The sequence below is a fragment of the Tinamus guttatus genome, unplaced genomic scaffold, assembly GCF_059628265.1.
Source record: "Tinamus guttatus ecotype Peru unplaced genomic scaffold, ASM5962826v1 Tinamus_guttatus_pri_ptg000472l, whole genome shotgun sequence".
In the NCBI taxonomy this organism is placed as follows: domain Eukaryota; kingdom Metazoa; phylum Chordata; class Aves; order Tinamiformes; family Tinamidae; genus Tinamus; species Tinamus guttatus.
The window spans coordinates 186,977-203,634 of record NW_028289006.1 but is presented as its reverse complement, the minus strand read 5'-3'; the positions used below and the strand labels follow the sequence as shown (position 1 = coordinate 203,634).

Below are 16,658 nucleotides of genomic sequence, written 5' to 3'. Positions count from 1 at the left end.
TATGTTTAGTCTTGAAAGTGACCTGCTGAAGAATCACCAGCTGAGCGATTCTACTAGCTGTATATGAGACACAATTACAAATTTATTTTCCTACAAAAGTAACTCTTCTTTTGTGCTCAAGGTTCAGTCTTGGTATCTCAGAAGACTGCACAGCTTAGGATGTCAGAGATTGTTATAGATCCAAGCCTGTTTACAGGCAATAGAACACTTTTTCTTTTCTTCTTTTTTTTTCATTGTATGATATTGAGACTTAATGTATAAGATTTAAAGCTATTTTCAGAATGGCACTATAAGAAAGCTATCTCTTGCAGTACTCAAAACCTTATATTCTGATATCCATGGCAGCATGACGAAAGTTGATTTTTCAACATCCCTGACATCCCAGAATACCTCCCTCAAAGTTATCACAATAAACTTGGAGTTTCAAGTTACGCCAGTGTAGATTCCAGTAAAAGAATATCAAGGCATCAGAGAAGTTGGCTGCTGAGGGCACTAGCACCTCCTGCCTCTCCCCATGCTACCAAGCAAGAGAATAAAAAGCAAAATGAGTGAAGCCTGTGCCGTTAATTAAAGGTTTCTTGCAACTGAAGTCTCTGTAAGCACGAATGGAGAATCAGTCATGAGATCTGCAGTCTCAGATAACCAGTTATTCAAATCACTGCTTTTTCTGCAATACTTACACCAATAGGAATCTCACTGGGTTGTTTTGTGGGGACACATCCAGCACTTGTTAACATACAGAGATACAGAACTTCACTACAGCGCGTTACTCTGCGAAAAGACACCATGGCCTTTGAGAGCATCTATGTAGGGTGATGAATAAACATTAAAAAGAGTAAGCGTCTTGATTGTATCAGTTTAACCGAAAGACAGCCCTAGAAATCAGTATAATTACTCTTTGCAAGCTCAATATATAGTTTGTGGGGATAATACAGATGAATTTTCGACTAGAGATCAGCTTAAGACCAGATACCAATGTTAGGTGAGGCTGTGGCAAAAACCGTTTTTGGCAGAATATAAGTATAGTATGGAAAGGATTCAGCTTCAGAGTCTGAAGACAGGTTGTATGTCTGGTTGTCCAGGTGTTTATCACTTATATTTTAAGTGAAGTGCTAACAGGAGCACTTTGCAGTAAGATTAAATGATGTTTTCTTAACTCTTGTCAAGACCAAAACTGAGCAGGAAAGAAATTCTAAATGGTGGGAAAGTACAGAATGGACTCCTAAGCATCTTGCACATGAAAAAGGCGAGGGGGGAAAAAAAAATCCCATACAATCATGGCAAGGCCACTTCCTCCTCAACACAAATGTTTCAAATGGGGCTGATATCAAGGAATTCAGCAATATAGGTCTGGGCTTGATCTTTAAAACATAAAATGCTTTCCAGCTTTTATTTTATGAAAGAAAGAAGGTCTTCTGACATAGCAAGATATAAGTGAACAACAACAACAAAGTTTAAGTTCTGCAATCTTCTCCTCTCATTTTTCCAATAGCAGCTTCAGTACTGTTGCTGAAACTCTTAAAAATGAAGAAATACTTTCAAGCCAGAAAGTTTGCTTGCTCTTCCTCCCTAATTATCAGAGTGGAGCCAGTAAAAGATACTACAACTGACTATAACCAGTAATGTCGTTCTTTAGATCATTTACACAAATCTCTTCTGGCAAGAAATGAATTATTCAGAACAAAGATCCAGAATGGGGTCCTAGTCTGATCTTTTATATGATTAATCAAATTTATTATCACTGAGGTAGCTGGAATGCACTTAATCAATGTTAAGTAATATCATAAGATTTATGAACTGCAGACTCAGTTTTATAACGTTTAAGGGCTTCAAAGGAGCTGCTGATACAGTAAATGCACCAAGCCCTTCTTAAGGTCTATAGGAAATAAAATGCCAGATGATGATGACTACTGCAGGTATCATTTATAGGCTCCCCAAAAGATCCCTTTTGATTGAAGACAAAAGCCCAAATGGGATTTTGTGAACAGTGTGTAAACTGAAAGGGGAACAGAAAGATCCCTCATTCTTAAATATTGGATAAGTGATCAGAAATACACAGAAGAGAGTCCGTTGTTCTGAATAAGCATAACAATCATTATATAATCCACCCTTATTTACAGCTTAATGGCTTGGAATGGCTAAAAGGGGTGAAATGCAAGATCCAAATAAAACATGGACAATTAGGTAGCTATATTAACGTCTTCCAAGCATGAAGCCCATTTCTAAAAAAAAAAAAAAAAAGTCATTTAAGTATTTGTTTACAAAGACGATCATTTAATCACACAAGACAGTGAAGTGGAAGTTCTGTGGCTTGATTCTTCCTATGACAAATCTTTCAACTATTAGAGAGTAGGAAAAAAACAAACAAAACAAACCCAAACCACTCTCCTGAGACCAAGAAAGAAAGGTTTATCATTTACATCTTCAAAGAAGCATTGGAAAATACACTTCAGTGAGCAGACCAGTACACCACAGGATAGGGAGAAGGAATAGATACAGTCACAAGTACTTCAGTATGGACTGATTCTATACAGCTCTTTAAACAAAAACATCAAATACCAGATGTGTAATTTCAAATCTTGCACCTTCTCTAAATGACAATTGTTTCAAGCAGTACTGTGTATATACTTAGGTATTCAAAGTCAGTCTAAAAATTTTATTTTGAAATTCAAGCTTGTTAATTTTTTTGAGCGCTTACTGCTGTGAGAAAGCTATGACTGCCATTACATCCACAACTAAGCATTTCTTCCTCCCCTCCACCCCAAAAGGATACTTTTTATTGGAGAAAAAGTGCAAATTTCACAAGACTTACTTCAATCTACTTCCTGCCACACACAAAAAACTGCCATGTATCCATATACATGTGTGCACATGTGTGTGCGTATACATACATGTATAGGCCTGTATATACACACAAATACACGTACAGACTTTATTTAATCAAAAACAAGCACCAGAGACTACGGTAATAAAATCAACAATTAATTGTACCATGATATTTCCTCTCATAGCTCTCTTTCCAATTGAAGCTTCTAATCATATCCTTGCAAACAGAAGCATTCAAGAATCTGGATGCAAGTATGTCCACCAATATGTTTTCATTTGTCAGCACCTAATCTAATGAGCATTTCCCCTAAGTCATTTAAAATTATCACATTTTCTAGCGTATATGTGGGACATTCACCAAATCCTCTCTCTGCTAATTAATCATCTCCAAGAATGATGCATACAACTCAGGTAATAGTTTGTTTTATTAAAACATAAAACTACAAAAACATCCCTCAAATGACTATGATGAAAATGATAAATTTTATTTTTAAATTCTCCATTGCTCTCTTTCAGACATAGTTGCAATATCCTACAAAAGAGGGCAGGCAAGGGAATCATGATTTGGATTTTGATAAAATTTAGGAGCTACATTTTAAAACATGTTAGTCACAAAGTTATCATTAGCTCATGGAGACAGTCAGGCCTATAAAATACATTTACAAGCCTATTGAAGGCTATCATAATCGCTATACCATTAAGCCAAAAAGGCAAACTCATTTGTGACTCAACATCTGCATGTTCAGGAAGCAGTTCTTAACAGCAAAAAGCAGAGCAGAGCCAATACTGTGTTCAGCTGCTCACTAGAGCTTCCTGTCCCAACAGGAATTACTCTACTTTATTCTCCATCTAGAATCACAGCTACCTTAACAGGTAACATACCATGCAGTCTCAAAACAAAATCTGGGTTGCTAAGAACAAGGAAACAATAGGAGAACACCTTCATTACAGAACAGCCACTAAGCTACAAAGGCAGGTATTCACACTGGAGTGCTCACATGCCTTTAAGCCAGACATAAGCAGGGGGTGGCGGGCAGGAGAAATCTTTACATGCCCTGCCAGCTCTAAGAAATGGAACACAGGCATCAGCTGAGTTAATATTTCTTTAAGGTTTTTCTCTTTTCCTCCCAGGAAGAGCTCAGCCACATCTTCCAGACCAGACCATACCAGACTGAAAAAGCCTGTCTTTCCAAAAGACTTTTAAAGCTTCATTTTTAAATGTCTCCAAGGTAAAATATATATATATATATAATGTGTATGTGTGTATATATATATATATATTCAGTTGCATGCATACATTATTTGTAGTCAGCACTCACTTCACCTATTCCCCATTCCAGCCAAGCAAGCTCTTGTTCCTCCAAAATACAGCGGCATTTACCTCACTGACCTTGGGACTGCCTTCCTCCAGTATTTCTCCCTCATCGGTTTGCATGGGAACAGGATCTGTGCAAAACTCTGCAGAAATGCAAAATACTGCCTAAAAGACAAAAGAAAAATATTTATGAAGAGAATGATTTTTCCACATTAAACAGGGCTAAGTAATATTGCAGTGAACTGCAGTGAACATAAATGATTACTGTAGACTATGACCTTGTAATGTTCACATTCTGTACACATATGCTGAACACATATGTTCTGCACAAACAAGTGAAGCAACTGTTATTCAGGGTAAGTTAAAAAAAAAAAAGGCACTACACAGGAATCTCCTTTTTATGTTAAAATATGTCATTGGTGAGTATTTTATATAATAATTATGTTTACTCATTGAAGTTATGGTTAGTAAGGAACAGTCACATGGAATACGCAGCACTGAGCAAATCTTTCTAACTAGAAAACAGCTTTTGTGCAATACAGGCTTCACAGATGCAGTTTACAGGCACAGAAAAGGTTATTAATCTGAAAAGCTATTAGACTTCCAGTGATCCTACAGTACCTCTGGATTCTAACCTTAAGGAATTTCCCCTTGACTCCATTTAGAAATAAATAGATTCTAGGTTCTTAATGGTTCCTGACACTGATAAAGAGTCACACATGAAGTCATTATTTCCAGCCTAACCCAGGTCCGTAACTCCCAGTGTTTCCAGTATTCAACACTACATGGTAACATATTTTATAACGTTTGATGAAGTCAGTGCAATTCCAGCTGAACAAAGCCTGCACTCTGAACTCCAATGCTTGCAATTCTAAAGAAATTCATGGAAGTCTGCAAGAAGGTTAGGGAGAATATTTGGCTACAAAGCTTAAGTGTCTTCTACTTCAGAGGATGAGCTGTCTTTCACAGCTAAGAGGTCAAATAAATTAAGTTGGGAAATCAAGCTAGAGATCAAATATACCAGGGGCAAAATGCAACCTATCAATTGATCCAGCCATAATATTCCAGCTCCATAGAAAATACCAGTTCACAACTTGTTTAAAACTCACTGAAAGCCAAGAACTCTCGGCCTTTAACAGCTGTCCTTCTCAAGAGGCTGCAACTCCTCAACCGGCGCCAGCATTAAGGGCCATTTGGAGTCTCTCTGCATTTTGTATTTGCAGCGCAGCTGCAGAGTGGCAGGATCTGCCTGTACCTCTACAGCAGCAATGGCAAACCTGGAAAGCAATAACTTTGGGAATGCAAATAGCAATGAGGTTTAAAAATAAATAAATAAGGAGAAAGCCTGGAAGATGTTCTTCTAGGCGAATGTCTTCCAGATTAAGATTTAAGCCTCTACATAAAGTAAGGCTGCCAGCCTGCACTGCCAGTGACTTCTGTAAGCAGTGTGTAGGTAGATAACGCCTTCCATGGCTATTAAACTGAATCATGGAATGAAGAGTGTCTTTTAAAAACAAAGGCCTGAAGCTACAGAATGCTACACCACACTTACCAAGCCTTACAACCAGCAACCTGTTATGTTCTGTGACACCATACACTCTCACTCAGTTCATTCATATGCTCAGTTCATATTCATGCACTCAGTCCATTTTTCAGTTCATCATCAAGACTTACAACAGAATAACTTCTCTTTTGGGAAAAGAGGAATGAGGATAAAGTGGAAAAACTCTCTCCAAATTCTTACCCTCCTCCATCACACAGAGTATGACAGACTTTGGAAAAACATGACTACTACTGTGGTTTGATTTTTTTAAAAAAAATATGATTATTTCCCCTATTCCACAAATGCTGAACCTCTAAACTATTAAGCAAGGATAACCAGCAAATCTGGTTCTTTCTTACATTCAAAGAAATGGTTCAACCATCTTCTCAAGAATGTCATTTAGTATCATACACAGAGATTTTAATCAGCACAGACCTCGGATACAAACATGCATTACTGCACATGAAATTAGATTCTATTAGCACTGTGATGATATATGCGTTATTATTTTTTTTTTAAACTGAGAGGACTCTACCTTTTGCTTGCATGAAAAGATTCAGACTAGCTTGCAAATACACTTGCAGGGGAGTTCAAGAACTGGATATGGACAGACTGCATATATATACCAACTAGTAATTTAGGAAGATATTGCATGTTATCCTTTTGGTGCCTTAATGCACCAATCAGAAGTTAATGCTATCAACGGTGGGGGGGAAGCTTTTAAATATGACACAGAAAGATGGTCTGGAAACTTCCTGATCTTTTGCCTCCTTTCTGAAAGCCTACCCTGAAAGGGAGGGGACATGATGGATTTGTATGGGATTAATGGGAGATAAACCTAATCATCAGCCTGGACCTTGCAGTTTGTCACCTAGGGAGGTTAATATATACAAGACTGGAGCTTATTACTTTAACAAGAAGATTAACAAAAAGAACAACAACTCAAATGAAGTTATGTATGAAACACTCCTAAAATAATGTAGGGTTAGGCTTTGCAGGCTGTAGGAGAGCTTTACTCTGATCTCATGAAGCAGTGAATATTCTGACCACGAGCTGCATAAGAGAAATGTCCTTTCCAAGACGAAGCCTGACCAGGACAGAGTGCCAGGAAACAGACAATTGTGGAGCTGGCTAAGACACTCTCCCTGCAGCACATAATCAATAACCTTAAGTAGCAAACGCTGAACAAGACTTCACCATATACATGTATGCCAAAAATTTGTTACGTTTGACAAATAATTCCTCCTGGATGGCAAGAGCTCATGGGCACAGCGAGAGCAGCCCCTGTCCATGGTACTCGGCCACACTGAGCTTCTGAGGTTGACTGGGGAGCTTCCGGGGCAGGGAGATTCTGGGACTTTCTGAAAAGAATTTTGCAATATTGGATTCAAGTAATTGGGAAGCTCCATAAATTGCTAACTGGACAATTTGAGGCTTTGGTCAGAAGAAGCACTGAACTGTCTAAGGTTTGACAACTAAAAAAAAAAATCTCTTATCTTTAGCCTTCTCCAATTTCCCTCCATACCAAAAGGATGGGAAGTAGCAACATGCAACACTAATTTTTACACACTGCTCCAGGAAAATGACAATAAAACTACCAACCAAAATGATTATATAAGAGAAAAAGGAAAGATTTAAAAAAAAAATGTAAAGAGAAGGACTATGAAAATAAAGATAAGCAAGCCCTCCCATACAAGACAGTTTAAATACACTGGACCTATCCATAGCACAGAGAGCACAGTAAGAAAAACAGAGGTTTAAAAAGGCTCAGTAATTTACTGCAAAAAATCACACATGGAGGAAAAGAAAATCCACTAAAAGCTGTCTCACAGCTAGTACAGGAAGACCATAAGCCACAGATTGCTGCAGGGATTGCAAGAGGAAATTTTACTGAACACTATCCTTTTAGTGTATTTTTCCCATGCCATTTGCTTCTGGCACCACGAGAAGACAGGAAAGCAGCAGAACTAGGTCTGACTCCTTACGATCATTTTTATGGTTTCCTGCATATGTGAAACCCATGCAATTTCCCATGCAAGGAAAGATTCACATGGCCACTGGCAAAAGGGTGCTGCATTTTGTTTCTTGCCAAAACAGGCATCTTGGGATTCTCAAACGCACGGGAATCCAGCTCTCTGACATCTATATTGTAACACTCATCTATAACTGATGTTCACTTCTCAGCCAAGAAAGCGACTGCTTATTGCCAGCATACGAGGAATCAACATCATTATTCCATGTTGTCAGCACTGTCTCTTAAGCTCATTAGCTTCTGAGGAGATGACTAAAGATCAGGCATAGGTTACTTTATGTTGTACACAGAGAATTGACAAATCATTAAAATTTGTACTACCAAGCTCTGTAAGATGGCAGAAGGGTCAAGTAAGTGGGCTCAGCAGTCTCCAAATTCCAGTACCTTTATGTGATGTGCCAGATCCACTGGGGATTAAATTATGTAAATTTATAGGCAGTCCACTTAAGATTTTCAGATCTGTCCCTTAAGCATCTCTGAACAAGGTCGCTCTTGGCAAGGACAAAATATAGCAGTTCTCTTACAGTTCTCACATATACCATCCAAAATTACTTATGATGCAACTTGTGGCCTTTTTTATTCACAAAAGCACCTTAGGGATACTGTCTTTTCAGTGCTGCATTTGAGGGCACCATGTTTGCCAAGGGACTTCTTGATACCTCTGTCAATCAGAGGCAAAGATCCTTGTGAGTTATGGTAGAGAGTAAAACTAAAGCCAGGCTTAGATATATTTATGAACTCTTGAAAAGCAATACCAGTGAACAAAGTACTTCTTCAGGCCTGATTTTCCCTCAGGTAGAAACATAAGATTCTCATTAGCAAGAGAGTGTTGGAATCCAACTGTTCTGAAATTTGCTGGCTATCAAATGGGCAGCAATTTGTACTGGGCTCTTACTTTACTAGGCATGTCTTTCATAGCGCTACATTATTTTTTCCAGATTGCCAGCAGCACTCAAATCTAGACTAAGAAAGAGAACTGTGTTCTCCACTTGATACAGCGGAAAGAAGGGCTTTAAGCCTCTGAAGACGCAAGAAAGGCGCTTACTAATGTGAAACCAATTGTGGTTCCTATGAATTCTGACGTCTAAATTAGGTTTGGCCCACAGGCAAACTCTTGAAGAGCAACAACGCTGTGCAAACTGTCACAGTCCACAGATGGTGAGTAAAAACTGTAGGCAAGAGCACAAAGCAAAACATGCACACAAGGGCTCTTCTAAAGACAACAATCTTGTACTCAAGGCATACTTGAAAAAAAGCAGTTTGAACAGCAAGGCAAGCTGGTAGTGAATAGTATTTTAAGTGGGACTGCTTATTTAATTAACACAATCATAGTGATGCATCACTGTAATCATTAGTCTTTACCTAGGTACACAGGCAAAAAAGCATTCATTTTTAAACAGATGGTTCTACCCATAATTACATCAGATCACTAGTTTTATGTTACATGGGATTTGTTATGAATGTACAAAAGCAACACAAAAACTTAACATATAGAAAAAGAACAGAATGTATTGGTCATTTAAAATAAATGTTAAGAGGTACTGAGATGAAAACAAAAGCATCCAGAAAAAAAACAAGGTTTGAATGCAATTTCATTACTTGTACGACTTAATCACCCACTGGTTCCAATGACTGCAAAATGTCATCATAAATTAATTAATTTTCCAAGAAAACTACACTGTGCATCAACTTTAGCAGACAAACATAAATCTCGTTAAGCAATCATAGAAAAAACTTCACATTCAAACCTCCCAGAAATAACACAGTAGAAAATAAGATGGCAGCAATTCTATCATTTGGTTAAAAATTAATACAAGTTAATTTGTGGATTTTGTTTTGTTTTCCAACTTTCTCAAGAATATAATATCAAATTTTGTTCACTTTTTTACCTTTGACAGTTTCCAAGGGCTGCCAAAGCCCACAGGGATCCGTCCTGGCTACATTCAGTGCAAAAACGAAACCCTAAAAGACAAATAAACAAAGACCTCAAAACCTCACAGCATCAGCCAACTGTGTTTATCACTAGGTTTAAGAAAAAAAAAAAAAAAAGGCAATTCCATTTGAAACTCAGATACTTATTATTCCCAAAGTATTTAGAAAAAATATATTGAGATCATGCATGGGAAACAAAAAAACTTTAACTGCAAAAGAAGCAATGAGTACCCCCACTCCAAAATCAGTTTATGTGGTATGATGTAGGGTTGGGGGAAGCAGCAGCTAAGCTTTAGGATAGATTTAGTAAAAGCAGTTCCTTTCTCCCCAGTATTCTACCTCAAAAACCACCCTAGTTTAGGAAGTTATTCTTTGTGGGCAAGAATTTTTCATATTGCATAAAAACACACATTGGCTGAGCTTGGATTTTTAAACTTTTACAGAATAAGGTTGAAAGGGTGGAGATGCATTTTAGAAATAACTACCTCTGAGAAAAAGTTTAAATCACGATTTTGTTTATTGTTTCATATATTTAATACTCACCCATCACCACACAATTTCTACCAACAGTCAGTTTGGAAAAAACACTAAGAAATCTTATTCTATGTCTCACCAAAACATTTGAGAAGTAAGATTATTTAATGAAGGATGAGATCAAGCCAACCAGCTAGCAAACTAAGTACTAGATAGAGGCCTAACATTAAAGGGAGTCAAATTAACAACCTGTGTTGCTGAACAGAAAATCCCCCTTCCCTTGATTCACCAATTATCAAAGCTTCTACAAACTATTGCCACTGAAAGCTCACTGGGGGAAGCTCACATTGCCTCATGGGGCACACATACCACCACAGGTAGAATGGGGAATAACCCTAAAATGGACAGGACCATTTAAACTAGACATTATAACTTTCAACCTACTAGAAGTATTATTTTTGGCAGTAATTTATAGTTTTCTCATTATCAATCACCATATCCTTTTCACAACAGTTTTGAAGTGTTTACTTATTGTTTACTAATAGTTGCATATTTTTAAATAGCTCCTAATAGCTTTGAAGTGTTTATTAAATAGTTGGAAGTGTGTGCTTATTATTGAGTGGTATAGAACTGAATTTTCCATCCAGAAATGAACTTCCAGTTCCAGGCACTATCCAAGCACAGGTACACTATACTCACAATAGTCTACCTCGCCAGTTCAAAGTAGCATTCCAAAGCAAATCTATATTAAGCTATCACCTTATTATGATCATGTCCCAAAGGCACTGGCAGCCTCAAAGACCATGCTTAGAATGACTTTTACAAGGTAAGCCATTTTAAATTTTTGTTACAAACTGAGACTTTGGAGACAGAAGTCTAATAAATTTCAAATACTTGATTACTTTTGCATAATACATATCCTGAAACAAGTAAGAAATCCTATCACCACTTCTAACATTTTGTCTTGTGAACAAACACTGCTTTCATTTTAGCCAAACTAAGCAAAGCAAGTTATATGTACTCTGTTTCAGTAGGTAGCAGGAGATAAGAAAATGCTTCCACTACTGAAATCTACTGCAAAAGATATGCAGAGGGATAGTCATCTACTTTGTGGTCTTTTAATTTTCAATTTTCTCTACAGATTTCCAAATACTCCAGGTTTTTAAAAAAAGTAAAAACCGAATTCCTCAACTGAATGTTCTCAGAAAGTGAAACTACCATCCATCTCCCTGAAACATCACAGAAACACTCAGTAATGTCATTTTAAAACACCATTATTAATCCATGCAGTCTAGTTCACAATGTCTAATGATAGGTAGAGCCAAAGATTGCTGTGGACTTAGCAGTATCAGCATGTGCATTTGACACCTATCTCCTATCCAGAGACGGTATCAGCCAAAAAGCAAGACTAATGAACTGTCTGTGCCATTTCTGACAGTATGGGATCTGAAGCTAGAAGGTATTAAATACTACAGAAGCTGGCCCAAAACGAGCTTTTCCCAGAAATGGGCCGTTACAGGCTGGATACCATATCACTAGTATCTAGCAAAAGCATTTAAATTTCCAGCCAAACCACTGAATGCTTTTGGACCACGAAGGTCTCCAAGGCAATAAGGGGAACTGTTACTAATTAATGCCAATAACCGGTCCTATCTCATCAAACGACTTCAATCATGAAAAGATATTCCTCCTCTTCCTGAAGGAAAAAAAAAAGCCTCTAATAAGTATCTACTTAATTTCTGATAGATATAAATAAGACGAAGGCCGATCATTCTCTTCCTGTTATTTTGATAAATTTAGACCTTTGATTCTGAAGTATAATAAATTTTAATTAACAAAGTTAAGGCAGTTCAAAAGACCAGAATCTAGCGAAGCTTGTCTGGGGTGAAGACAGGGTGCTGCAGGCAGCTGAGCAGATCTGCGAAGGTATTAAAACGAGCAGAATCTTAGTGTTAAACACAGCCAGAGCAGAATTTAAACACCGTGCATACATCTCAAACCCTCACAGTAACTATCTACTTCTGCCAACAGTCAGTGCTTTAGGAGGCATCAGCCTACTTGCCTGGGCTGCATAGTAAGAATTTTAGCTATGAAAGTAGACACCACTGGATTAGTTAGTCAGCGAATGCTCAGCGGAAGCGAGAGGAAAGGGAAAACAAAACAGAAAAACAAATAAACAAACAACCACACAGCTCCTCAACAGGCCAAAATGGGGAGGGGAAAAAACAACCCCCTCAATCCGCCTAAGAACTTGGACAGCTCTTAACTGAGTACTCTCCCCCGCCCCAGATAACTAGAGCTAACTAAGATCTATTAACTTGCAATAAGAGAAACAATTCATTACACTTGCATACACACTTGGCTTAAGTAAATGAAGTCCTCTCTCAGCAGCCTGGAACCGTCTGCCCACATAGTGCAACACTTTCACTGTGTGTTGCTGTGTCACAGCTGTAATATAGCCATTTACAGCAATTTGCTGGGTTAGAAAATGTGTGAAACAGCAGAATGCCCATTGTGTCAGGACTCCTAAACCAGCTTTTTCCTAAAGCGTGGGTTACGATTGCAAGTGTTTTCCACGTTTGCAAGCAAAAGTTCAATACTTACAGCAAGCACCTCCTTCCTGGTGGCCTCACATAAGCTGCCTCCGTAGGGACACCACAGTACTGCCGGTGCACAGGTCTGAAAGGAACAGGCTGCAGTCAGGAAGAGATATTCACTTTGGATTCCCTCCCCACACCACTCATCCAAATCGGGAGAAGCAGTAAATGTGTAGCACGCGTGACAGGTTTTCCTGCTGACAATGAAATACCATTCGCCAAGGTTTTGGGAAGCTCTAAAAATCATATTTCTATTCACAGTGAGAAAGAAGAATCGTGTCAAACTGCTTTCTCATATAAGAGCTGAGACCACCAATGCAGGTGTGCTCAAGGAAAATGCTTGTACAACGGTACAAGAAGCGTGAAATATTAACTATGATGTATCAGAAGGAATCCCGGTACTTAGAAATCACTGGGTATTTAATCACATTGTGAAAGAAAAACAGTACTATCTCATCATCACTGAACTGGTTAACATTTAAGCCCATTTCAAATTATTCAGAATCTACCATCCTGCCCTAACCACAGCTAGGAAGAGAAAACTTCAATTTTGGTTTTGCAAAAATATAATCAACTTCTAGGAATGTGAAAAGATCCAAAACGGTTGGTTTGCCACTATACAGCCAGTTTAACACTGTAGAAGTTACAGAATCCCAGCTGTACTTTTTTAAGCAAAAAAAAAAAAAAAAAAAAAAAAAAGAGGTTGTAGGGAAGGTAAGAACCAACAGGTGGCTTGTTTCTAAGGTCACTGCATCACCTAGCTGGCTCCTGCTCATGCTTCATGTGCAGCATTACGTAGTGACAAACTGTTCCTGTCACCAGACTAGTTGCCAAAAACTATTTTATCTGAATTTCTGGTATTTACTAAGAGCTTTCTGGACATGTTTTCCAAGCACTCAATTTCTGACTAGCAGCTATACATTAAGAGACAAAAATGAGGGTCTTTGTTATTACTGTGGTTTAACCATCCCGTGGCTCACTGGGGAAATGTTTGACAGCAGCAAATTAAGTTTAAATCTCAGTCTTGACTTACATACTGGAATGATTCTACCAAAGCAACCAAAAGCATGTTCTTTGCTCTGAAATCCTCAGGCTGCCTAAAAACACGTCACAAAAACCAACTGCTGACATAACTACATACACACACAGACAAAACCACCCCCCCAGTTAGGCCATCAGGGTGCTGGTTTATATTAGTATTTCATATTTTCTCAACTATGGCACGGTCAGAATGGACTATCAGTCACCAAGAACTGTGCAGGCCTGGCGGTCGTAGTCCTTCCCCACTTCAGTGCTCTTCACTTGTCAAGACTGAGTTAAGCCTTGATTCTACTGAACCAGAAGCAGAGGAGCACGAGGAAACACAATGCTGGTGCCAGTACATTAAGCACTTCATCCTCCCAAGGCATCGAGAACCATCTCTTCTCATTAGTTACATGGAAGGAAACACAGAAAATGAACTTCAAAGAGAAAAGAACTAAAGACACAAGTCCTTAAACAGAGCAGCCAGAAAGAGATGGAAAAGCAGAAATACTCCGCTTTCTATGGAAAATCCAGAGAACAGCACTTGGCTATGGCAGCTGAGCTGAGCCCGCCACAAAAAACACCATGACATTCTACAGCAAAACACAACGTGGGATAAAATACCTATCATGTTTAACTCTGCGCTGGCTGCATGACTTCATGCTTTGTTCACTGCATTTATTTCTTTGTACTAATGTTTCTGTACTGTATGGAAAATAGGTCAGTTGTCAATGCAGGTATGACACAGCTATTTTCAACACAGTAAGTAACTGTAACTGGGAAGAGTTGTCACTTATACAGTCCACGCTGCCCTAAGATCATAGGAAGGAAAGGACTACACAGAAGCAACGTCATTAACCCACATGTACAAAACACTAGCCTCAGATCACACCACTTGCATCCTTTTACATCAAAAGCCAAAACATAAATTAGCAAAACCACTTTCATAAAATGAAACACTGCTGAAGATCAATATTTTTGATGAGTGGATGACTATACGCCAAGAGCTGCTCTGTAAAAGAATTACCAGGTTTCTTTCATTAAAACTCTCTCATTTTGATTCAACATTAAAGAGAAAATGGGAAAAAGTATAGAAAAAAAATCTTCCTTTTTCAAATCTCACTTACAGGGCTATTTCCAAATAACTAGTAATATTTGTAAATGTATGCCTATATAACTTAAAAAATTAAAGCTCTCTTAACCTGGTCAACTGGCTATTAGACCATCCTATTTGAGAGAAAGGCAGCCTGGGCTGCACAAAAGTGCTTAAGTCAGACTGCCTCTCATTCAAAAAAAATCCCGTTTCCAGTTCTTGGGATCTGAAGGTACTCTTAAAATATGAGCTGAAAGTAGAATAATGTGCTGCTGTCTTCTCAGTTTTCAGAAATAGTCACACAGGTGATGTTTAGGGTGCTAAATGCTCCTCCTTCCAATTAAGTAAAAATAAACTGAAAAAGTATTAAAAAAAAATCTACTTATCGTACTTATCTTTTTTGCCACTTTCCAATTCATAAAGAATGAGAGAAGTTATTTTTTCTTCATCTTTTCTTTTACAGTATCAAGAATTTCCGCTCCAAGGGTCCCTGCCTTAGCCAAGGAATCCACACTGGAGGACAGTGGACGGGCAGGGTATTTGCCTCGGCTCTGCCGCGGCAGCCTACCCTGCATCCCACATCGCTCCTCCGTTGCCACCAAGGTCAAGTCCCAACTATAAATAGCCCAACACTGCCCACTGGTTGTTTTCCACACTGCTTTGTCCCACTCTGTCCTTTCAGTCTGCCTAAAAACACCCTCAACACTATTTCTGCTTTGTCCCTCATGTCCCTCAAGACTCTACCACAATGTTTATAGAAAGTTTTTGAAAGTGAGGCTGTAGAGATTACTCATCTCGCTGGTCAGCACTGTCTTCCTGCGGACATACCTGTGTCCATCTGTCTCTCCCCTTTAGCTGTGAGCTCTGTGAAGCACCGAATTCCCACTGCCTCCCCCAACTTTTCAGGGGCAGCAGGAAAATAGAGGTTTGGTGATGACTACAGCAGAGCAGCTAAAACATAACACAGATACTAGCCAATTTCTCACGCTAAATCAAGGTTTTACTCAACTAACATCATAATGAAAACAATTTTTTAGCAAAGTTCAAAGCAAACTATCATTATACAACTCATTCATTTCAATTGCTCATCCCTTATTCTCTTAGCTCTTACAAGCTAAAGCTTTCAGGAAAAAAGAGAGAGAGAACAATTTTACACTGCTCCTATTACCTGCTTCTGCTTGATAATGGTAGCAAGGCTGAGAATCCAAACGGCACATGGACTCATCTGCCAGGTGTATTCAAATTCCAGGTATTTTAATGGTGCTTTGAGTGGCAAAAGTGGGGATGTAGTCAACAGGTTGCAAGTGCCAGCCAGCTATTTCCACTAGCCCTCCCAACACAATAGAAGCAAAACCAGTGTAACACTGGCAAGTCTTTATTTCAGGACATCCACATAATAAGCTATAGTCTTCAGCATACAGATGACTTGAGTTTGGGTGACAGGAGACCAGATAAACATTTTCAACCATCCTAAGCAAAAAGACAACATGACTGAGAGGTCTACTTCTCAACAGCTCAATCTGAAAGCTATAATTAACTACTTTACTACTGATGGTCCTAACAATGTCATCCCATCAAGCTGTTTATAACATGAAAGACAACGCAAGATGGAAGGTTGTCTTTTGAGCCACAAGCCACAGCCCTCAGGAGCTACAGCAACAGCACGGTTATCAAAAACAGCAGTAAGAAAAATAAAGCTGATAAGGCAGTAAGCAGGCCTGAGCAGAGAGAAAGGGGTGGAGGAGCTGTGTACTGACATTAAAATCGAAATTTCAACAGTTGCAGAAGTTATTTATAAAGCACTACTAAAACCGTTCAAACAC

The 16,658-nt window shown here is 38.6% G+C and overlaps 1 protein-coding gene across 10 annotated transcripts in view; it reads right to left on the bottom strand.

Annotated features, from left to right (window-relative positions):
* TNRC6B (trinucleotide repeat containing adaptor 6B) overlaps positions 1-12,801 on the bottom strand; it is a 113,851-nt gene extending 101,050 nt beyond the window's left edge. For 8 of the 10 annotated variants that reach the window (XM_010221347.2, XM_088532778.1, XM_088532781.1 and 5 more), the window contains exons 1-3: positions 12,727-12,801; positions 9,606-9,678; positions 4,208-4,306 (exon numbers count right to left, since the gene is read on the bottom strand). In XM_010221347.2, coding sequence (XP_010219649.2) covers positions 4,208-4,261 — 54 coding nt within the window. In that variant the 5' untranslated portion in view covers positions 4,262-4,306; positions 9,606-9,678; positions 12,727-12,801. The remainder of the gene's footprint in view (positions 1-4,207; positions 4,307-9,605; positions 9,679-12,726) is intronic. The other 2 variants (XM_088532780.1, XM_088532783.1) reach the window with 1 other exon arrangement.
* Between the last annotated feature and the right edge of the window lie 3,857 nt (positions 12,802-16,658).